This window comes from Varanus komodoensis, unplaced genomic scaffold (genome assembly GCF_004798865.1).
Source record: "Varanus komodoensis strain SLA01 unplaced genomic scaffold, ASM479886v1 scaffold24, whole genome shotgun sequence".
Lineage (NCBI taxonomy): Eukaryota > Metazoa > Chordata > Lepidosauria > Squamata > Varanidae > Varanus > Varanus komodoensis.
In genome coordinates this window covers 15,846,568-15,871,457 of record NW_025335641.1, presented here as the reverse complement: position 1 = coordinate 15,871,457, position 24,890 = coordinate 15,846,568, and the positions used below count along the sequence as shown (strand labels likewise).

The following is a 24,890-nucleotide window of genomic DNA, read 5'->3' as shown; positions in this document are numbered from 1 at the left end:
AATACTTCTGCAAGGAACTGTAGTTGTGGCAAATTCTATGTCAGTTCGAGATTTCAAATGATGTGGTTAAGCATACTTTTGAACATCATATATAAGAAATATTTTTGTATTTGGAAAGGCTGATAGCGTGCTGCAGGATTTTATGTTTTATCTAGGTTTCTCAGAATTATGACTGGCAGAAGTCCTGCTGATTTTCTTACTATATTTGAGGGCCATAATATTCTTGGCAGGAGGTGGGCGAATATGAGAGCAAAAATGGTAAACAAAGACAAAGAAACAACAAATCAACATTCTTGGGAAATAATTAAAGCTTAAACCAAACTAGATTAGTAGTGGGGTAAGCTATAAAAATAGTACTACATGATATACGAACTTGTAGTATTCAGCAGCAGTTTCAAATTCTCCCAGGAAAATATAAGCATTCCCAAGATTGCTGTAGGCTCTTCTTTCTGCAGCTCTATCACCAAATTCTTTTGCAATTAAAAGGCGCTGAAAAATAATTTTTTCTTGTCAAATGTTGTAACATGTGAGGGCTTTTTATTTTTTACAAGAGTCTGTATGCCCACTATTGGGTCCAAAACGCAGGCATAGATCTTCCCTGCTCAAATCCAAAAAAGCTGTATCTAGGTTCTAAAGGAACATGTAGCATTTATTTTCTTCAGGTTTTTGATACCGAGAATTCTAAAGTTTCCTGTCAAAATTAGTGCACATCAATCTTCTTGCTCTTTGGGTAGGTAGTGAACTGTAAAAATATGAATCAGTTTGTGGCACCAGCTCTGAGAATCCTGTGTTCTGCTCTTGTTGTTTAGAATACAACATAACTTTTTGCAAAGGATTCAGATGCTTTTGTAGTCCTTTGTAAAAAGGAATCTTAAAGAACCAAAGGTATTTGCATCACTAGGATTTAGCAGCAGACAATAATTTACTTTTTAATATAGTAAAAAAGTAAAATATAGCATGCTTGAAAACACAAGTATATACATTCTTTTACCTGTTCATGGGCAATAACAGCACTCCTGAAGTTACCCAGAAGATAGTGAGTATTCCCCAGGTTTCCATAGGCACGTCCTTGAGCAGCTCTATCCCCCAGCTCTGTAACAATTGTCAAATTTTCCCTATGTAACACACAGAGAAAAAAACAATTACAAAGGTGCATGTTGGGAAGAAGATCTAACAGTCATGAAAATTTTCTACCTCTGTTATTACAGATAAAATGTTTAGATTCTATATTTTATTGGGCTTATTTCATGGCCAGGAAATGCTTATTATCTTATCCAGAAGCTGCAGACATTATGTAATTTGTATTTTCACGTTCACATACCAATCAAACAACCATGCATAGGGAGCTCTGAAAGTATGGAAGAAATTCAAAATTTGACTGAAATAGCTACAGAAGACTTGCTTTGTAACTCAGAACTTTAAAAGTCACTGAGTTTAGACATTTTTCTTCCCAATAGATGAACTGGGAAAACTGTTGTCCTCTGTAAAAGTTTAGTTTACAGCATGCATAATGAGATGCGGCTGACTAGATAAAAGCACAATCTAGACAAAACTTAACAGTCAGTAGAACTCATCCCTCTACATAGAAAAGGATTCACATAATCAATGGTGTTTGTGCTATAGTGATCGGGAACACGTTCCCATCTAAAGAGAAGGCTGCATAATGTCTTCTAAGTAGGCAAAGCATTCAGTGTTATGGTTTTCAAACCTCAAAGCAAGGTTCTGAAATGCATTCATTGCCTGAAGAATGCTTCCTAACAAAACTCCATACATAACACCTATACTATGACAGTGTGTTTGACATGTTTTCATTAACTTCCTGTTCCAGGTATCATCTGAGGTGTAAGGTGAAATTAAGTTCAAAATCCATAAAACTCTGGCCATGAGGAAGAATTTTAGATTCCGTTGGCTTTTATCTATATTTTTTAATTTTATATTTCTCAAAAAATTGTTCTGCCTTTGACCAACTTTTAATCCAACAGATTTTTTTACAAAGAGGAAATAAATTTCAAACTTTCTAACACATGCATTTTAAAAGGACAGAAATATTAAATTCCGGATGAAAGGATTCTATTTTATTATTCTTACATACTCGTAATAATCTGCAGCTTTCCGCAGGGCAGCTTTAACATCTTCTGGAAATTCCCCTGGATCATGGGTACCTGCACAGGCTACACTTTTACCCTTGGAGTGATATACATTTCCCAGGTTATAGAGTGCTCTTGCTTCTCCAACCTATAGCACAAATAAGTGTGAGCTGGAAATTAATTAAAAACTACTATCTTAAGAACACTTTCAGTCAGAAAGAAAAAAAGCAGTTTCTCAGATATATAATGAAAGGTGCCAAGACACCATCTAATATAAATCCATCTATTCTTGCAATTCTGATAAACCATAGTATGGCCCTCACTCAATTTGCAAATTTATGTATAAGGTGCCACGTCTGTCAAATACCAGTAAAATCCCACATAAGTGTCCTTTAATGTAGCACAGATACATGCCACCTCGATTTAGAAAGCTATCCACATCAACAGAAACCCTACTTTTTAAAATATAAAATGCTCTCAGAAACTTGCAGCCACTGTAATACTGCGTTATAAACCATATGCTGTAGCCTATGCAACATGCTTATTTGTTTTAAATATAGCCAAATAGCACAAAGTGAGGTGAAGAGAAAATCAGGATGCAAGACTGCCCAGTCATCCAAGACAAGTTTATGAAAGTTAATAGAAACCTAGATGAGCCCAGGTTTCCACAAAGGCTAGAGTGAGATACAACTTCTTTTTCTGCATAGCAAATGCATTCGTTCAGCCTTCTCCAACCTGGTTTCTTCCATTTAGTTTAGACTAGAACTCCCAGCATTCATGACCATTGTCTACAATGTTTGTGGCTGATGAGAGCTGAAGTCCAAAATGTGTAAAGTGATTAAGATTTGGGAAGCCTTCATTAGACCAACTATGGATCATAAATTTCAAGACAGGACAACCCAAGATATATGACTTCAGTTACTTATTCTGCTTAAGTGTCATTCTTCCATGTATTTAATTATACTTGCTGGCTAAAAAGCAGGAATTTGGTTGCGCACTAGATAGAGGTTGGCACAATTTTACCCTGAATTTTACCCTGGAAGTTCCATGAAATAGTTTGTTTTTTTTTTTAACTTCTTTGGCAGTGTATATCAACTTACCAGCCGGCAGATAACAAAGCTAATGTGATGCAGTGGCTATGATCTGAGAATTTGATCAGGGAGACCCAGGTTCAAATATATACTTAACCATGAAGCTTACTGGATAATTCAGTCTAAAATACCTTATGGAGTTGCTGCTACCATGAAACAGAAGAAGAACTGTATGTGCTGCCCTGAGCATCTTAGAGGAAAAGCAAAATGCAAATGCAAATAACTGTACAGGTCCAGAGATGGCTTTTCCCAATGTTTTATTTCCAAATACAATAGCAAGTTCAATCAGGTCCTTTGAGCATCAGTGCACTCAACTATTCATCCTGCACTTTCATTACTAGAATAGCAAAGATAGTCTGGAACAAATTTATCATTTTCTTGATACAGAAATTTCTATATCAAAAAGTATAATCTATTTTTCAACTTACGGATATTATAAACCTAACATCCTCTTGGAAGTATTACATACGATGGATGTTTGTAGAAAATGCTTATGGCTCAGTAATCCCAAAGAAGCACTGCACTTAATTCAGGAGTCCAGAACCTGGTCAGTTCTCTGTCCTAATGCCTCACTGTTACTCTCACCGTTTCCCAACTCTGTGCTTCAAACTCAATTTATTCTTCACACATTATCTTTGCTAAAGAATATAATCCACATGTGTAAGAGAATTACATAATGTTGTGTACACACACACACACACACACACACACACACACACATATATACATACACACACACACGAATATGTATTCTCTCTCGCCTTTCCTCCTACAGAGTCCAAGGCAGCTTACTGCATATAGAAAATATATGTAACAGAGAAACTTAACACCAGAACGCTAAAATCTCAGATATATTAAAATTCTGGAAACCTATTAATAGTCAGAAAAAAATGAATAAAACACCCATTAATGATCAAATAAACAAGTAAAGGATACAGCAATCCTTGCATGAATATGTTTTGAACTAGATCTAACAATAGTTTGGGGGAAAGCTAAATTTCTATCAGAAGAGAGTTCCACAGCCAAGGAATTCCATAGCCACTACCAAGAAGGTTCTCCTGCATGTGGTATCCCCATGGGCCAAATTTCTCCACAGCATCACAAGCAAAGCCTGCCAGCTGATGTTAAAACCTGGACTGGTTGAAAGGTGGCCATTTTGGTCCTGAACCATTTAGGAATTTGTACACTATTATTAAGGCCTTGACGTTGGCCCAATAACTCACTTCTCTATGCAGTTTTCCATGCCAAATTGGCTGGTTCAGTTCTCAGCAAGTAAAATAAACTCCATTCTCTCTACTGTGGGATACAGAGCTACCACATACTAGCTACTGTAAAGAGTTTGTCAGCTGTCCAGCATGAGTTACTAGGGGTTTTTTTTAAACAAAAAGAAAGTTGCTTTCTGAAGTATGTATCACGGTATAGTTTTTCCTAAGTCTTAGATTCCCTTTGTCTCATGGGAATTAAACATTTATCTTATCTGAAAGGTGACAAAGACAAAAACGCAGTTTTCTTTACCAAGAGGGTAGGGTGGAGGGCAAGAACATTTATGAATGGTGGTGAGAAGATGCTTAGGCAACCTCTTAGGCAAACTATGGAGGGCGGAAACAACCGATCTGTGGTCCTCCAAATGTTCTGGCTTTCAACCCTCAACATCCCTCACAACTGGCCATGCAAGCTAGGGCAGTTGGTAGGTTTAGGTCCAAACATCTGGGGGGTCACAAATTCTTCACCCCAGGTTTAGGGTAAACCTCCCTAGGGCACTAACCAAAATTGCACTGGATGCATCTTAAATTGTAGCACTGCTTAAAGGCACACACACTTCATCCCATGTTTTTCTTACACAATGATGACTGTAGTAATGGGTCGTACCTTGTCACTTAAATCTCTGGAAATGTCAAGGTGCCTCTGACAGCAGACAATGGCTTCTTCATAATTTCCAAGGATTTTTAAGGTATTTCCCAAATTGCCACTTGCTTTAGCTTCTCCTAGTTGGTCACCTATAGTCCTGAAAATTCAAGGTAACAGCCATTGATTCCTCCTAACTTAAACATCAGAAACTTTTTTCCATTTAATATAATCTACATTAACAACAGGACATGTATCATAGTTCAATCATACTTGAGTCCCAAACCAAAGCCTTTTTTTCCGGAAACAAACAGAATGATAAGCCTAACTTCAGTATTCTGGACTAGCATTTTCCAAAAGTGGGTCAGCAGATTATAACTGGCATGGCTAATGGGTGGAGATCACAGGAGTTATACCCTAACAGCTGGCGACCTAATGTTGGAAAGGCTTTCTTAGCAATCCATGTTCACACATGGATTAGCGAAGGCTGCATGGAGACATTAAATATACTTCTTGAACTACATTTCTTTGGCTACAATCTTATACAGAATTATTAGAATGTAAGCACTATTTACATAGTTGGGACTTATTTCCAAGTAAATATGCACAGAACTGCCATGTAAATGTAGCATGTTTTTAGATACCGATTGGTGTGATAATTATATTTGCTGATATATAAAGGTAACATTGCAAGATTAGCATTAAGGATATACTTTTTGTAATAAGTTACTTCCAGTAGATCTCTTATGTAATGCCTTCTAAGTTTATCTTGCCAGTATATAGGAGGGGCTTATTACAGAGAACTAAGGCAAATTAACATCTAAGGCAAATTAATATTTTATCTTGTTACCTTGCAAGAGTTAAATCATGGTGGTGATATTCCAAAGCTTTTGTATATTCATGCAAGTAGAAATAGGCATTGCCCAACTGGCTGTAAATTGCACTGAGGGTTTTTAAGTCTTCTGTTCCAACCTGAACTGCAGCTTCAAAGAAAGATACACCAGCTCGGCAGTCTCCTGCTTTACACAACCGCTCCCCTTCCAAGGCAAGCTCCAGGCAAGAAGCTTCCATTCTGAAGACATGGAATACAAGAAAGTTGAGAGTTTCAAAATACTGCCTTCTCCACAGCAGTCCCGAAGACCATACACTCATATTCCTGAAGCACCTTTTGCTAAACTTATATATAAGTTCAGAGAACTTTATGCTTAATGAATAGTATATAAAAGCTTCTGATAAAAAATCACGTTATTTTCAAGTATACACAGATGCACTCATTTGTTTTTCTCATACAACCCTAGAAGAAAGTTCTAATTATTTAGATTACATCATTCCACCAATATAGTAAATACATTATTGTACAAAACAGAAAGGTGTGGTTGCAGTGGCAGACCTAAACACTTAATAGGAATAAACTTGTTTTGCAGTCTGCTGTCCCATGTTAGTCATTTTGTGGCACACCAATAGCAAGAAAGGATTTCTCTTCCACTATAAATGATCCCTACCCAACCACCTGGAATAGTTTCTGCCAACATAAGAGTCCCTGCTTCATCAAATGCCTTAGCATATTGGTGGGATTTGCTAAGCTTTGCAAATACTGGTGGGTATTCGCACCAGTAGTCTCCAGTTATGGAATGACCTTTCCCCAGAGTCTGGATCATACTATATCATTTCAGTGCCAAGCAAAGGGTTTTAACCCTGTTTTGGTTTTTCTTCCCTTATATTTAACCCTTTTTTTGGTCCTGATACAACTTTTGGTCCTCTGTTGTTTCCCATCAATTCTTGCTATTACTTGATTGTTTCACTCCATTACTTGTTCTAATGTGGATTTTATGTGTTTAGTGTATGACTTTTAACTATAGGATGACAAACACATGCTAAAACCCCCAAATAAATACAAGAGTAAGTCCTCTGGAAAAATGAACCATGGAAACCTTTTGTCTCTTTTTCTCTGCCTTCCGAAAGTGTTCAGCCTGTAAGTGGGTTAAAGCCAACACTTAATACGTACTTCAAACCAGTGAATAGACGATAGCTGCCAGGCCTTTGCTTCAAGTGTTCCTGTAAAGAACAGCCCATCCAACCCTCCAAGAAATTAATTCCATTGTCAAAATGCATTTACCATCAAAGCATTTCTCCTAATGTTCAAACTAAATTACCTTCTTATAACTAAATCTTACTATACTGAGTTCTGCCACACAGAAAGTTTTTTCTTCTCTTCTATGGGTCAGTCCTTCAGGTATTTGAAAAGCGTTACAATGTCCCCCTTAGTTTCTCTTCTCCAATCTAGAAGAACCTAGAAGACCCACAGGCTCCTACGACTACCCAGACTCCGGGCCACTGGCTGGTTGTACCACTTCCAGTAAATATATTAGCAAGGGAAACTCAAAGTGGATGGGAAATTTAGAGGGCGCTAAATGACAGTTCACAATTCATAACTTCAACCAACCCTCACAGGACTTGTTTTCCATACTGTCTTCAATCTCTTCCACTGAACCTGTTCTATTTTTTCTATATCCTTCTGAAAACCTGGTGCCCAGAACTGGACATGGTACTGCATATGAGATCTTTTATAAACTAAGATTCTATTAATGCAACCTAAAATGTTGTTGTTGTTGTTACATTGCATCTATTTCCTGCCTTTTTCCTCTTGTGAGTAACCCAAGGCAGCTTGGATAATGCTACTCTATCTTCACAACAATCCTGTGAGGAGAGTTATGCTGAGATGAATCACCCAAAGTCACCCACTGACTTACACGGTCAATGGGGACTAGAAACCGGTTCTCCTAGGTCCCCACTCTGACACTTGAACCACCACAGTACACTGGCACTGTATTAGCCTTATTTGCAGCTGCATCATACTAATAGTTGAAGTTCAGCTTGTATATGACACTCCTAGGATTCTTTTCAGATTTAAATTTTAGATCATTTTCAATGTATCAGTGTTTATCCAGGTATTACTGCATCCTAAACATGTATGTTAATTTTTTTCTTCCATTGAATTTTATACTGTTAATTTTGACTCAGTTTTTCATTATATTAAGGCCTTTTGAATGTTATTCCCACCCTCTGAGTATGTGGTTTTTGTTATCTGCAAATTTGTTCCCTCCACCTCTTCAAATAAAGTCTTTTTTATAATATTTTAGAATGTTGGGCCCAGAATACCATCCTGCAATACACTATAAACCTTCCTTCAATATATTGAAAAAAACTCTTGATAAATGCCTGTTTGTGTAAAAACCAGCAAAAACCCACAAGCAAGCAGTAAATCTAGCCTGAATCCAACTAGTTTGCTATACAAAACTTTCTTAAATGTTTTACGGAAAGCAAGAAAAATTACACCTAAAATCACACTAAATGTGATATTGAGCTAAAACACTTCTAAGAGGCAAAACATATTAGCCATTTTAAAAAATAGGTATTTTAATAATACATAAACAGAGCCTAAAGATAAAAGCATGTTCTTTAAATAGAAAACACTCAACACACATACAAACTAAGCAAGTAAAACAGTGCACAACAGATTCTGTAAATACCTTGAAATATATTTTGAATGAAAGACAGCTTAATACTGTTCCCTGGTAATTATGCATATTAAAAACTTCTGTCTACAAAAAAAGGATCGAACAGTTCTATATTCTGAGGATAAGAGTAGTTTTAATGATTATGTCTCTGTGTCATGCTAGCCTCTTCTTTCCTGAGTAACAGGCTAGCAATTATTCTTCAATACCATTATATATAATAAAATCTATTAGTATTATGAAGCTTCTATTACTTCTAAGGTATAATTAGACATGACCCAACAGTTAAACCTAGGTCTACAGAAATACACAAAACCATAAGCATTTTTAAAATCACTACAAAATATTTTACCTATATTAGAGAGACTGGAACATGACAACAACAGTTAATGGATAAGCAACTGTGCAATCATGAAAAATAACACTCAAATGCAACATACTTTTTCTAATTAGTACTAACAAAAGTATCTATTGCTATTTCATAACTACATAACATCTGCTTCTTCAATGTTCTGTATTAGAATATTTTAAAATTTCCAGTCAGAGACCAGTAACAAATCTAGCCTCCATAAACTATATAAAACAAAATAAAACAAAAACACTAGTGCAAGAATACTTTACCTCTTAGCCTTTGACATCCCACAGCCTAAACACAATGATATGACAGACATTCTTAGCTTTCGTAATACAAAATTGTGGATGCCTAGTAGCAGGGAAATGTACAGAATAGCATTTGTATTTCAAGCATGGAATTCTCCACAAATCCAGGGTTTCCAATTGGCTAGCCATACCACATGCAGAATATTAAGTTTGGAAAGTTATCCAAAATATTTTAAGAAGACATAACAGCTATCTTCTTTCATTTTATCATAAAAAGTGTCCAGCATGACTTGGACAAAACCAAAATTAACTGCAATAGTGTGCTAAGTCACAACAACAAAAGATTTAACACACTCTATTGGGTAATCTTAACTAATCCTATCCCCTCCAAAGAGGTTCTCTCCGGGCACCTCATGTTAGTTGTCACAGTCAATTAACCTCACATTTAGAAATTATGGTGCTCAATCAACATTTAAGGGGTTTGCCTATAACTCAGCTTATAAAATTTACATGTGGATCCTTTTCTGAAGTTTCATGTTAAAAAATAGGTAAATGGATTTGGAATGGATTTTTAAGGGACACTTTAAAACAAAGAACCAATGGAAACAGTTATATAAAGATGAATTTACCAGAACAGTGGCTTAGAAATACAAGGACACAAAACTGGAAGTACTTTTATGATTGGCAGGTATACAGGGATACAGATACAGAGCATATAGTTTTTGTAAAGGAACACAATTATCTCAAGAGGCAATTTTTCAGAATTTAATTTCACTTCTATACCACCCAATAGAAGAAGCTCTCTATTGGAGAGCATATTCAAAGCAGCTTTGGGCAGAAAAGCTGTTTAGCGACATCCTACTGCATCTTAAGGCTATGCCTTAAAAGCAAGTTGTGTATAATGTCAGTTAATTAGAAAAACAGCATTAGCAGCTGAGCCAAGAGCTTTGCAACAGAACTATACTCATCTCAATCACTTATAAAATGCTAGTTCAGTATGTTAGGAAGATCAAACAATAGAGAACAAAAATCTATTTTTGGGAAGCAGTCCATTTGTTTGCATATTCAAACAACAAACACTGTCCCAGTTTACCATACTACAGCTTTCTACATTTTGGATACATACTTTCATAACACTAGAGATTAATTTTTAACAGAACACAGAACCAAATAAAATAACAAACCCTTCTCTGAATGAGGTGCTTCTTGAACACTGTCTCCAATTTTCATGCTCATATGTCATTTCACAGCTCATCTTGTCTAATTTGTTGCCATCTTTTCTTTTAAAACTTATCCAGTGTTGTAGAATGCATGTATTTATTTAATTATTAAATAAAACCTGAACAACAAACACACTTAAAAGCACAGAATAAAAACAGCATCAAACTCAATGAGACAAAGGTCTGGCAGAAGGACATCAGAGAATGAGGGAATTCAGCTTCTTTTGGCAGGGACCTCCAGAGCCTGAAAGCAACCATCAAGAATGTCTTCTTTTGTATTGCTACCATATGCACCACTGAAGGCAGTTATCTTGAAAAAAAAAGCCTTTCCTGAAGACCTTAAGACTCAGGCAGGCTCTTATGGAAGAAGGAATTTAGTCTGATTTCAGACTGTTGGGTATTGGCTGTTCCAGTACAAAAAGCTAGATGCTCTGGCTCCTGATAATTTCACTCCAAACTCCGGAGAGGAAAAAAGATGCGAATGTAAGCAAATACCTGCTTCCCCCTGCTCACGTATCACACCAAGTAACTTGTCCTTAGCTGCAGTGAGCAGCTCCATGAATTCTTAGGGCACAATGGAAAAGTGCAGAGTCAGATACCGTAAGTCAAGCATACGTTCCCTCATAGCGTGATACAAGGCTCCACAAGCGCTCCATTTCATGCATGATGATGATGAATAAAGTTACAAAGTACAAGCACCTGGTACCTGCTAGTTGTCACATTTCTTTCTGAAACTCAGAAATCTCTAAACTTCTAAGTTATCCCATATTTGTTCTTTTAAAAGATTAAGCCTTTAAAATTCTCCAAGCATTTTAAAAAATAATCCCATTTACAGAATTTCCCTTCTTGTTCACTTTATATGTACGTACTTAAAGCTAAATTTAGGGGTATGGTCCTGGCTCCCTCTGTGTGTGTATCCTGTTTCTATTGAATTTAGTAAACATTTGTAATTTATATTTTTTATTATAAATTTACTCAGAATACAAAAACTCCAACTAATAGAATATTTGCTGCCTCAGATGCTACGCTGTGTTTCTCGGACTGGAACAAATTCAATGAGGGAAAGCATTACAGAAAAAGCCTTGTGCAACCACTTCAGAAAGACTGATTATTCACCAATTTTAGGTTCCTGCAAAGAGACTATGTAGCCAAATTATATAAAGTCAAGTAACATTTATTTAAGACTTTTCAGTATAATATGTTGTCTCTATTACAAATGTTAAATATTGTGCGTGAGTGAGAGAGAGGAGTAGTAGTAGCAGTAGTAGTAGTAGTATATTTGAAAATATATTTTCAACTATTTTTAATATTTAGTGATTATACTATTATAGTACAAACATTTTAAAAGCTTTCACTCAGACTTTAGTATCTATGTTTTTACTGATAACTGGTTAGAAAACTGTCTTCTTTTTTTCTCTGGATAATAAAAAGGTATGCATATGGAACAGAGGTCATATATGAATAAGAGGTCAGGGTCATGCAGTCATACTGAAATCAAACACTGAAATCCTTCTGATATTCTCTTCAGTTCAGAAAGGTAGAGACATGGAAAATGGAGGTATGCATGCTGTTGTGTTGCAAAGACTGCCTGGTTGTTAAATTGATATCCATGAAGATCAGTATGGGGTAATCCATGTAGTTAAACATAAGGACATAACAAAAGCCATTCTGGATCAGACCAATGGTCCATCCAGTCTAGTATTTACATGCTGTCAACCAGTTGTCCACAAAATCCCCCAAGGAGGTGAGTACAAGAGTTCTACCTGTCCAAACTCCTCAGCAACCAGTGTACACAGACATATCTCCTCTGGAAAAGCACATACCCAACAAGCAGTCTTCGATAGCCTTCTTCTCCATGAATTTGTACAATCCCCTTTTAAAGCCATCCGAATTGGTGGCCATCACTACTAACTCTGGCAGTGAATTCCACAGTTTAACTATCCACTGCCTGAAGTAAGTCTTTTCTTCTGCCCTGAATCTCCCACAAATGTCTCCCTTTCCACTTTTTCTACACCATTAATAATTTTAAATGCTTCTATCATGTCTCCCTTTTTAAAAGTTGAACAATACATTCTAACTGCACTAGGGTGTCAATGGATATGAACTTCCTTCCTGTGTGTCTGGAACCTAGAAGAACCTGGGTGAGAAATTAACTTGAGACTTAACTCTAACAGTGAAAGTAGTATGTTTTAACTGCACATTCCAGAAAAACAAGCCACGTCAAAGGGAACTACTGTTTTAGAGTTAGTAACACAAATACATTAAATATATCTATGTTCTGAAGAGGTTAATATTCAGTCCTGATGGGTATAGTTTGTACAATTCACATGTTAACCTGAACAAATCCAATACACACTTCCCAAAACGATATGTTCTTCAATCCAAAAAGTGTGTGTATCAGTAAAAATAATGTATGAAACCAAATTTTGTCAGAACGAATTGTATGCAAAATTGAATATATCAAGCATTTTTGCATTTTTATATGCAGAAGGAAAGTAACAAAAGTAAGTATGAATTGTCAGGAGAATGAAAAATGAGAAACAAATTAAACTGAAATAGAACATTCATCCATCCCTAGTATTCACATACAAGTTGACTCTTGCCAATTTAAAAAACAAACAAACAAACTTGTACTGAAAATGATTATAGGTGCTTACCTGTAACGAACATGAAATGAATGATCTTCACACATGTTTAACAAAACATTTTCTTCCATCAAGTTACATTGCAAGTCGAAAAAGAAATTAGCAAGAATATTGCATGCAGGAAAACCAGTAGAATATGAAGACGTGCTTTCACAAGAATGTCTGTTAATGTATTAACAACTTGGAGTTAAACTGTAGTACTCTTCTCTAATAGCAAGTAAAGGTGATACTTGTCAAAGGCCACTTAAATGTTCAGAAGTTAGATGAAGGTCTGTATCTGTGGTTTCATTCAGCCGTGTTTCTGCAAATGGAACACAAGATACTCTCTTTCAAGCTGCCTCTTTATCGTTATGGCAATAATGATACCAAAACTAGCATAAACAGCAAAGCTAGCCCTGCTAAGCAAGCAGATACACAAAGAAATGCAATGAAGAAATCCAGAAAACAATCAAATGATTGATGCAGTGGGAAAGGGTATCTATAAGCCAATTTCCACTTTTCATTTTCCATTAGAATTGAATACTTCAGTACACAAATATGCAAACCTCTAAACAACAAACAGTACACATGCACACACAAACACCATTCATCACATGTCCCTTCAAGAAACTCAGAAATGAGGAGTATTTCTCTCCAGGGCCTGTTATAAATTATCATTTAACACAACGATGAATTATTTCATTGGGGGCGAATGCCACCCTTGGTTGCATAGCCAGAAGTGTGGCTTCTAGATCGAGAGAAGTATTACTACCACTCTATATGACTCTGGTGCACCTGCAACTGGAGTATTGTGCTCAGTTTTGGGCCCCTCATTACAGAAAGGATATAGCCAGGTTAGAGTCAGGGCACTGCAGAGCCACAAAGTTGGTGGCCGGTTTGCAGGGGATGCCGTATGAAGCGAGACTGAGGGAACTGGGTCTCTTCAACCTGGAGAAGAGGAGACTCCGAGGGGATATGTTGGTGACATACAGGTATGTGAGGGGATGTCACATGGAGGTGGGTAGACTTGCTCTCCCCTGCAGAGGAAGGCAGGACACGCTCCAACGGAGCAAAGCTCAAGGAGCCAAGGTTCCATTTGGATGCCAGGAAGCACTTCCTGACAGTCAGGACCCCGAGGGTGTGGAATGGGCTTCCACGAGAGGTCATTGAGGCCCCATCAGTGAGGTGTTCAAAGATAGGCTGGACATGCACATGGAGGGCATGTCGTGAGCGGAGCCAGCTGGAGCCAGGGGTCAGACTAGATGGCCCGCGAGACCCCTTCTGACTCGCGCTGTTTCTATGTTTTACTTGGCCCACAGTTCTAGCCAAAAGATTGACAACTCTTTAACATTTGCTTGTTTGCAACAATATTTCAACACTAACTCTAAAACACAATTATAGTAAAAGGCACCAATTCCAATGACATCTACAGTATTGTCCTGTTTAGATTTCAATCTGGAATGTTTTCATGAATAATAACCTATAACTAAATTTACAACTGACTCAAAAGCATTTAGAGTGCAAGGCACTAGCCATAAAATGTTTTACAATAATAATATAGCTAAAATAACCAATTTTTCTGCTGTATTCTAGATAACAATTTCATTTCCAGAGAAAGGGCTCTACAATCAGATAAGATTAGGATGATATTAGCCTACAGTCATGGGACTTGAAAAGTGTCCATGACAGTAGCAAAGTCAGTGTAGGAAATTAAGGACTTTGGGCATTTTTGAGCAGTTTCCAGATACATTATATACGAGGAGTCTTCAAAAAGTTTCTGCACTTTTATAAATATATTTTATACGTTTTTTGCTGATGGGATTACAAAGTTGGTACGACACTGGAAAAAATGCCTCGAAAGGAAGGTGACTATGCAGAAAAGTGATGTAATTTGTTTTTGAAATTCTTAATAAATAGAGTTTTTAAAAGTGCAGAAACTTTTTGAAGAACCCTCGTAGATTCTCCTCAAAAAGGGCAAGTTGACCCAAAGAATGCCCTACCAGTTGAGATGATACTCTGAGGCTCTTAGTAAGAACTTAAATTTGTTTTGAAGTTTGGACAACCAGAGAAAGAAGCAGCAGTTATGAATGCTTTTCCATCAGATGACATTTTAATCATTGTTCTACCTGGAGTTTTTCCTTGGGAGGGGGGTGGTTGTAATCAGTATAATAACTGTTTCAGGTACCAGGGAGCATGGGTAATTTACTTTTTAATTCTGAAGCTATATAAAACTAGAAAATTTGCATAAAAACAGCAGGCCCATTGACTTGTCTCTGCAAAAAAATGGCTTTGAACTACTAACTCAAAACATAGCATGACTTTCTCTCAGTGGATTTGCATTCTGTTTGCTGCAGGTTTTAGCTTAGAATTGCAATGAGACCAAAATGATCTAAACTGAATTTGGCTTTGTGCCTGTTTTTCAGGGCTTTTGTTTGGGGTTACTTTGTCAACGCAGGAATTTTTTCTTTTATTAAAATAACTAATAAAAGTTAGGATGCGGAAATTTACAGACATTTCAGACCAGGATTTTTGTAATAATATAATAAAAGAATGAATTAGTAGGACTACTCATGTATAAATTACAGCATAGAATGTGTTCCTGGAGTATTAAAGTCACCTCAGAATGAGATGAAGGCTACACAGGGCATACTGTCCTTCCAGGACCTGCACAAGATCCTGTAGAGCCAGCTGGAAAGTCTCAGTCCAGGAAGATTAATATGCCATCTCCTTGCCATTCAAGCTCACTGCCCAGAATAGCTTCACCCCAAAAGCCTTGCCACTGTAGTTACGACCTGCCTTTCTAATTCAATAAACAGGACACTTGCCTATTGCTCTCCCAATGGGAATATGATCCGACTATGTTCATAGAGATATATCTTCCTACTACATTTCCAGAATTAAAGTCCTGTAACACACTCAGTGAATGAAGTGTGAATTAAATTAGAACTCAAGTGGGGGAGAACAGTGAAAGAGAAACACTGCTGAAGGTTCTTCCTTCAGCAAGTATTTTTGAGCACAAAACTCATACCCGGTTCTTAGTCAGGCCTAGACACTTCTTGCCAACAACTCTTCTTGCATGCATTCAGTCATGACTGGACTATTAATTTGAATTTGAAGCATTTGTTTCTTCAGCTTTCCCACAGAAATCACCATTGTAAAAGTTAGATTTGAAAATGAAGGCAGCAACTATTTCATTATATCCCTAGGCAGCTAGGTTTCTGGATAGTCAGTCAGTTTATGGCTTTGATCCCAGTATGTTCATAAACTCAATAAAAAATAATGTGACAATCTAGAGAAGGATCTCCATCTACAACAACATAAAATAACACAATAGCCACATTTACATGTCATCTGGGCCAAAATGCAGCTCATTAATGAATAAATAAATCACTATTTTCCCCCAGAAAGAATCACTACCATGGAGATGCCATTTATCAGTACTGGTGGAAGCAAATTAATTTAGTAGACAGAATGAAGTTTATTTCAGCAGTTACTAATTAATATTTCTAATTCAACATCTTAGATGCTTATGGCACCTGATAAATTTATTGTATTTATTGAAATAAAAGTAATTTAAATTTTGATTTATATTATGCAATGTTTAATCCACATTTAATTGCAATGAGACACTACCTAATTTACAGTAAAAAACCTAAACAATTAGCAAATTGCATCCTGCAAGCTCCATGTAGCCTCTGCTGCCCCAACCCAAGCGGTTCCTATCACTTCTAAAAAGTGTCATCTTTTCTCCATTAGTTTTCTTTAATACAGAAAAGACCATGACTCTGTATAACTGCCACATTATCATAGTTCACTTAGATTAGGAATGTAGATATGAAGATATTTTTGCTTCTATTGCATTTGGGTTTTAAATTAAATCTTCATTTAAATTAATGCTTCTACTGAATTTGTGACAAGTTTCTATGTCCTGATGTAGCTCATGATATCAAACGCAGAGCCTCTGGTCATTTTGACACCCTAATAAGCAACCTGAATATGCTTATTTCATTTTATCTATTTTTAAAGCATATTTTTTCCTCCAACCAATATTGAAGAACTCTGCAAAAATAAATATTATACTAACTATGCCATGACCATTTTTTCAGCCACTATTCTGGATTTCTCAAATATTAGCAGTCCTTATTTGATTGGTAATACCTTTGATTTTTCTATACAGTGGTGCCTCGGCTCACAAATGCCTCAGTTCATGACCAAATCAGGCTGCGAACAGAAATTTCATAAAAATTTTGCTGCAAGTCGCAAACTCTGCATGGTGACAATTGCGAATGCACCTGCCTTCCCTGCACGGAGGTGATCGCACTCATGCTGGCGGGGGGGGATGGCCACGGTCGTGCGGGGGGGGGGGAATGGCCGCGATTGCGCCTGTGTTCCCTGCCCGAGCATGCCTGCACCCACCTCCCCCCTGCACGCCCGCCTCCTCCCCACACGATTGCTGGGGGGGGGGGGATGGCCGTGATCTTTGCTGTTCTTTGTCACTTCGCTTCACATTTTTGTGAGTAAAAAAAAAATAGTTGCAGAATGGATTAACCTTATTTACATTGAATCTTATGGGGAAATTTGACTTTGCTCAAGACCAATTTGGGTCATAACCAGAGTCCTGGAACGGATTAAGTTCATGAGCCAAGGTACCACTGTACTTTCCACCTAGGTGGGATTTGTTCTAAAGGAAAACATAGCAAAACGTCAGATTACACAGTCATTACTTGAAGGGAAATAAGAGTGTGTGTCTAATTAGTTTGTGTAATATGCAATTCTGAATTTCTTAGGAAGCACTTGCTTCTTATTCTAAGATTCCAGAAACCAGTTCCTCCATCTAATTAACTGATATTCTACCATTCAGGTTCCAGCTCTTAAAGAAATTTCAGAAATTCCAATGGGAAAATCATAGCTTTCTTTACACATTTGTCTAGTGGGTAGAGAGAAAAATCCGGCGCTAACATGGATGAATGAAAGCACATTCTGCAAAAAAAAAGTTCTGCAATCAGAACTTTTTGCAATCAGTTCTGCAAATCAAAGTTCTTACACTCCTTGTTACTGCTGGGCATTGTTTTTCCTCAGAGTTTCCAAATCAGAAGATGACAGAGCAAGGGAAGACATTTTCTGCCCTTGTCCTGGAGTCTTCTGTATAAGAATTTTTGAAGAAACACTGCATTTAGCACTGCCAAGACCATGCAAACAGGTGACAGAATAGGAACAGCAGAATTAAGGGATGCAGACAGAAAGGAATAAGCCGTTACATCTCCCCGCTGCCACAGTTCTTACAGGTCAGAATGTCATGAGCCAAATTCTGTTCAGGGAATTCCATTCTGGAAGCTGGATCCAACCCCTTATATTTGAGAAATATGAATTTCTAGTTTGACATATATTTCAAGCTTGACATATACACAACTAGAACAAATAAGGAATCAAGCAAAAGCAGAGCCAATCAAAATGCCCACACACACACACGGAGAATTACAGACATCCTATGCAGAGCAGCAGCAGTCTTCACCTTCTTTCTACTGCCCTGCATTTCTGAAAAACAGCTGTTTTTGGCTATCTAAGTGGGGTAGAACTCAAGAGCAAAAGGGAAGGAAGCAGTAGAGCACACAAAGTACAATGTACCCTGGTCCCAGTGGTCTCTTCCTCCCCTACCCCCCAGAACACAGCCTCAGAGAGGCTGCTAGTGTGGTTCTTTTTGCATCCGCTGTAGGAGCGAGGGACTGGAAAGCAAGTTTCCCGTTTCAGGATTGGCGTTCTGCTGCTGACTTTGAATTTGGGAATCTGACATATAACATGGTTCCCTAGACATTGTCTAGGGGGGCATATGATCACTCTGTAAATAGTTTAAAAACAAAAAGCTAACGAAAATCTAGGTTTTGGGGGAGGGAGGAAATCAAGCTTTGTCTGATTAAATCAAAGCATTCTGTATGGCACCTCTGAATGTAACATACAACACACACTGCATTACAACATTTGTAACCCGATCCAATGTTTTGGAAGTACTTTTTACTTGCGAGTCCTACTGTAGTTAGTAGAATTTATTTCTACTTGAATCTTATTAAGACTATAGTCAAGATATTATTTATTATTGATATTCTGGATTTAAGTGTCTATAAACTGTGTTTAGCTGTGTTATTTATGTAGTTGGTTTTTATCATGTAAATCATCCTGAGAGCCATGTGGCTATCAGATGGTGTACAAAAATGCTAAATAAATAAATAGATGCAACAGCAAGAACCGTATCAGCAGAAAAGGCACTGCCAGGGAGGTGTTAGCACTCATATCATGATTACTCTGTCCCTCTAGGTTTCCATGCCAATAGTTGTGTACAGATTATATTTATGATACAGTATGAATAGACAGTTTACTGATCTAAGAATTTTTACTCTGTCACTTTTCCTTTAACATGTTAATCTAAATAAGTCTAAACACTATCAAAACCAACAATTAGGTCCTACTGAAGGGCCTAATTTAAGTTACCAAGAAACACTAACTTTGTGCTTTTCCTCATTATTGCAGAAGAACACAGTATGAAAAAACAGGAAATACACTACTAACTCTTGACAATGCTAATCAATAATACTTTAGTTAATATACAGATGAACCTTGATATGAGGAAGCTAACTGTACAACACAGTCATACATGCTTGCTTAGAAAAGAGTCCCACTGAGTTAAGTGGAGTTTATTCCCACTTTATATTACACTCTACAGTCATTAGGAAATCAAGCTTCATAATACAATTCTTGGAGAATTTCAAGAATATTAGATGCAAAATATCAGTTACCTCTAATATTCCCAGGTCAAGAATTTATCTTTCAGAAATTCCTGAAATGAAATGATCCAGCATCAGCAGGAAAATCTAACTTAATATTAAGCACTTGTGGAAAGAAAATATAACATTAATAATGTAAAACTGTTATTTTATAACAGTTACAACAGAAAAGCCATTACATTCACATTCCATGTCCATATGTGTTTCAATATTTCCAAAGTGCAACTAACTATAATAAAACTCTGCGCTTGGCACACACAAAACTCTTTCTGGCAAATGATCAGCTCAGGTTTTGATGTACAGTTTAACCAAAACCTGGGTTTCAGAAATGGGACATACAGCTATAATTTGGAAAGCAAAAACAGAGCCAATTCCTCTTCCCATCCACCCAGAAAAAAGATGAAGAAACCCATACTGACTTTGTCTTTCTAAGTCTTAAATCATTCATTTGTTCCACAGTGGTTTCTATGTTAGGCAGCAGAAAGAAAGGACTGAGCAGAAAAATAGTACAGAGACTTTTTAGAAGAATCATAACAGGGCAGTTGAAAAGATGAACAAATTTATTATGGCATATGCTTTTGTGCAACTGATCAAATGGACTTTGACTATGAATGCTTATGCCATAATATGTTTATTATCCTGTAAAGTGCTACAAATTTTATTATTAACGTGTATTTTATATATAGCTTCCTACAAGCCCATCAGAGCAAATGGCTAGTTTGTAGACTACTTTGAAATCAATACAATTAAGGCATTGAGTCATAATATGAAATATTAGAATTCAATACAGTTCCACTCTGTCACTGGATTAGGAATATTAATAGCACTTTCCTTCAAAAACATACGACATGTAGCAGCAAAATATAAATACTTTAAAATAATTTCTGTGGAAGATCTGTACAGGATAATTCTATTGATGTATCCTCAGAAGTACCAATAGAACTTATTTCCCAGTAAATTTGTTTAGAATTGCATGTACTCCTCTCCCACTGAGACCAAAGGAAAAAGTGGGAATTAATGTATCATGATTTGCATTGTTACAGAAAGCCAGCTATTTATTTTAGTATATTTATATTACTTCTTATCATAAAGACTCCCAGGCAGTTTACAATAAAAATAATAATAAACAAAAACAACTTTGCTCTTTTTTAAAAATAATGCCATCCTCAAAGGAACCCTGATAGCAAATAAAAACATTTTAAACCTAAAGCAGTTAAGAGGTCCTGTGACAATGAAAAGGTCTACCTGGCATCAAAAAGTTAGTGGCATAGATTCCAGGTAACCATTACCAGAAAAAATGTTACGGGGCAAGGGTACCTTCTCTATAGTTGTCACTCAATTAACTTCTGAGGACAGAAGGATGGATTGATCTCAATGTAGAAGTTGGGGTGCTGTAAAAGGAATGATACTTGTAAGAGACTTCAGGATCCATAGCAGGTTTCTTAAAGAGCAGCCATACAACTTTGTCTTTCAAAGCAGTAGAGGCCACCCCATATCCCAAAAATTAATCCACTCTGGAAGCCAGCCAATCACCCTGCAGCTCGCTGTCTACATCCTCAGGTCACAACCCTAGTTGAGCAACCTAATTCTGTTCCATCCAAGATACTGGAAAGGTACTACAGAGACCTCTGTTCCTTCACAACTTAGCTTCCTTTTGAAACATGTGATAGGCTGATGATAGGTAGAAGAATAATCTCAAACCATGGACAGCTATACCAGTTCTAGGTGATTTCCCTCTCCTCCAGCAGTTCCCCCATATCCCATCCTTCACTGTTCTAGAAGGTCCCAAAACAGTCCTAAGACATACTTGGGAATGAATATGTGGCTGTAAATGAGAGAATGGAAAACTTCCCTTTCATTTATTTATTTAAAGAAACTAACCCTTCATCTTCAGTACACATTATTTTCATAATTTTTAAAGTTTTTAAGATAAACTACTATAATGGGAAGCAGTCTGTACAAGGAAAACTGTCAGACAAGCAAAATAAAACTGAGAAAAACCAGCAAAACCTGTTTCATAATCCTGAAATATACAGAGCTTGATTCTTTTGTACCTAAAATATGTATCATATGTTCATGATTGCCATTAACGTGCATGTATTTAGGACAAGAAGAGCTACAGAAGTGGAAGGAGGAGCACCAGAGTCACAGAAGATGAGGAGCAAGAGCTGCACTTTCTCCATCATCTGATGATTGTGGTCCCAACAAAAATAACAAATGCAAATATGCTATTTGTGTTACCACTAAAGGACACTTCCATCCCAATACAAGTAGTAGGACTGGGGTGGGGCACTTTTGTCACAATTAAGGCTGGAGGAAAATAATTACATTTGCCCTTCCCTACACTCGAGTCCTGATACTGCAAACCCCTCGCCACACAGCTATTTACATTTTAAATACATGTACCTTCACGTAATCTCACAATTAATGGCATTGTCTAGTTTGGCCCTGAATTAGCACTGAATGTATTCCATGTTAATCCTAGGCTCATCCCAAGAAACTATCTGAATTAAGGATACAGTAACATTACCGCAGAGGGATTGATTATAACTGTCAACTGAACCAAAAATTTATGGCTTAAAGCCTTCATACAAAAAGGCTTCATACAAAGCAACATGTCATAGCTTGCTGGTATTCCTCTGCTGTAGAAAGCAGCAGGAGTTATTAGTCTTGCTTCCCTACAGTAAACTTGTAACATGTAGAGACAGGGTGGGCAGGTTTTTGTACAGCAAGTTACATCAGAAATTGTTGTGACCATCACTTACATAAATTATCTCACTCACCTCACTACAAAGAGGAGTTACTTTTGCACATAAAACATGCTACTCATGCCTGGGTATCTGTGCAAGTCCAAAGACTTTTATCAAATTTTCATGTAATTGTGTTACCTTGGAATAGTGGGGAACGTATGACTCTCCAAATGTGATGTACCAAAACTCCCATCATCCCTTGCCAGCATAGACAATGCAGTCCAACAACACCTGGAGGTCCACACTTTTCCTACTCCTGCACCAAGGGCAAATGCTGTTCCTCAAGGTAAACTCCACTTGTCAGCACAGAGATAAGTATGCCTGAAGGCCATTGCCTCAATTCTGATGGTGTTGGATTGCGGTGGTCTGACACAGTCAATTACATGGTGTATAATGATAAGCAAATAACAGTAAGTACTAATAGTGAGATAAGCTCTAGTACTAGCAAACCCAGTTAACATATAACTCTGTACGTAATATTCTTAGCCCGTCTTGTCATGGCAAAAACATTAAAGAGAAAACTTTAATGATAAGCAAGGCAGAGTTGTCTTATCTCTGCCACAGCCATCTATCAGTATTCTTACTATTTCCTACTGTAGTAGTTTGCATTCATAAAATTTGTTTAGTATGTACATAGATTTAAGGGACACATCTTAGAGAACATAATTTAAACCTGGTAAACACTTTAAGAAGTCATATAAGAAGCCTATAACCTGCCAAAGGGTACTGACCCAATAAGGTATTATCTTAAGCTTTGAAGCCAATTAGATGATATAACAATGAGATTAAATAACACTATTTATGACCAAGACCAGAAACTACCTATTCATGAACAGAAGCATTTCCATACAGGAACACCTGCCCCATGCAACCTTCAGGTGCAGCTTTTTAAAGGGTTCAAGAAGATTCTCTGAAACCCACAATCTTAGATATTGTCCACAAGTTGCCTGACAAATGCAATAAGCACTACAACTAGTGAACAGATGGCAAGTCAGTTTCGTTCCCTTCCTCTAAAATTATTTTTCTATGCTGGAAATGTAAACTGCATTTAAAAAGAACCCAAATATACATTCAAAGCACTATAACACTAAGACCCATTCACAAACACATACACGGAAGAAGCTTCATTTAAGGAGAAAGACAAATGCCTATCTCTACATTCTTAAACAATATGAAGGGTGCTGCATTTTTAAAAAGCACCCCACCCAACTATATTCCGGAGCAGGGAATGGTTACTCCATATCCAAGAGTTGGCCATTCTGATGAAATCCATGCTGGAATACTTGCAGATAAGAAAGCTTAAAAGCTGAAATGCCAAGGAGGAAAGGGCCATTCCCAGAAGGCAGTCCAAGTCGTGTGCCAGTGGAAAACACGGCCAAAAGACCCTGGCAGAACTTGAGAGATGCAATAACAGCTTTACCGATGAAAAGAAAATGCCATGTTATATGACTGCGGAAAGTTCCCATTGATTTTCAGTGGCGGGAGGATGGGACACCATGCTCTGTTTGTCTGCAGATGGGGGTTTTCCTTTTTCTGTACTAGGTAAAGGTAAAGCCCAGGCTTAGAAGCATCTCTCTCAACTGTGCATGCAAGTATGGAGAGCTCGCCAGCCAGACTCATCAACAAGTCGCCCTCTTCCAACCAATGGCCTCACACGAATCAGTGTCTCCCCCACGCCCGGTTTGGATTTCCTCAAAATGGCTCCCCTTAAAAAAGAAGAAAAAAAAAATCTGGACTTGGACCTCCTCGCGCCGCCAACACCGCACTGCGCCCGCTTCTCCCCGCGCCTCGCTCGTCCCTCAGGCGGAGCCTCCCAACAAAAGCGCCCCGCGCTTGCCCCGCTTCTCCTCACAGTGGCCATTTACGGACCGGGCTACACTACCAGGCGCAGCCGTGCCCGCGAAGAGGGCACGCGTCTCCCCTCGGCTCACTCCAGCCACCCTGGACAGCTCGCCGTCGTCCTCCCGCTCCACGCCTCCCCCTTCTGTCTGCAGCGCTGCACTCGGGCAACCAACCCCGGCCAACGGGAGGAAGCAGCGCCCAGGAAAGTGCGAGGGAAAGGGGTGCAGGGGCGCCCCACTTCGGCCCCCGCAGCCACAGCCAATAGCATGTCGCGGCCCGACTCCTCCGAGCACGCCCACGCCTCCCTGCGGAGTGACGGGGAGAAAAACGGCCGCCCGAAGCTCGCCACCGCACGGCGCACGCGCCGCGCAGGCCTGCCCTTTCCTCCGTTTCAGACGCTCGACGCCATTCCCGCCGCTGCGGACGCGGACGCCCCCCCCTGCATCTTTCGCACTGACCAATGAGAAGCCGAGGACGAGAATGAAGTGGATTGGCCCTGCCCCGTCCCTCTGTTGCCTTAATAGAGGCTGGTAGTCACGT

At 38.1% G+C, this 24,890-nt stretch overlaps 1 protein-coding gene across 8 annotated transcripts in view; it reads right to left on the bottom strand.

Moving 5' to 3' along the window:
- Nucleotides 1-24,627, bottom strand: part of GPSM2 (G protein signaling modulator 2) — a 39,769-nt gene extending 15,142 nt beyond the window's left edge. For 2 of the 8 annotated variants that reach the window (XM_044432272.1, XM_044432281.1), the window contains exons 1-6: nucleotides 10,323-10,927; nucleotides 5,874-6,095; nucleotides 5,048-5,183; nucleotides 2,093-2,235; nucleotides 992-1,115; nucleotides 374-489 (exon numbers count right to left, since the gene is read on the bottom strand). In XM_044432272.1, coding sequence (XP_044288207.1) covers nucleotides 374-489; nucleotides 992-1,115; nucleotides 2,093-2,235; nucleotides 5,048-5,183; nucleotides 5,874-6,095; nucleotides 10,323-10,393 — 812 coding nt within the window. In that variant the 5' untranslated portion in view covers nucleotides 10,394-10,927. Of the gene's footprint in view, nucleotides 1-373; nucleotides 490-991; nucleotides 1,116-2,092; nucleotides 2,236-5,047; nucleotides 5,184-5,873; nucleotides 6,096-10,322; nucleotides 10,928-13,015; nucleotides 13,305-19,770; nucleotides 19,812-21,075; nucleotides 21,150-24,377 lie in introns of those variants that run through there. The other 6 variants (XM_044432274.1, XM_044432278.1, XM_044432275.1 and 3 more) reach the window with 6 other exon arrangements.
- Nucleotides 24,628-24,890: the final 263 nt, after the last annotated feature.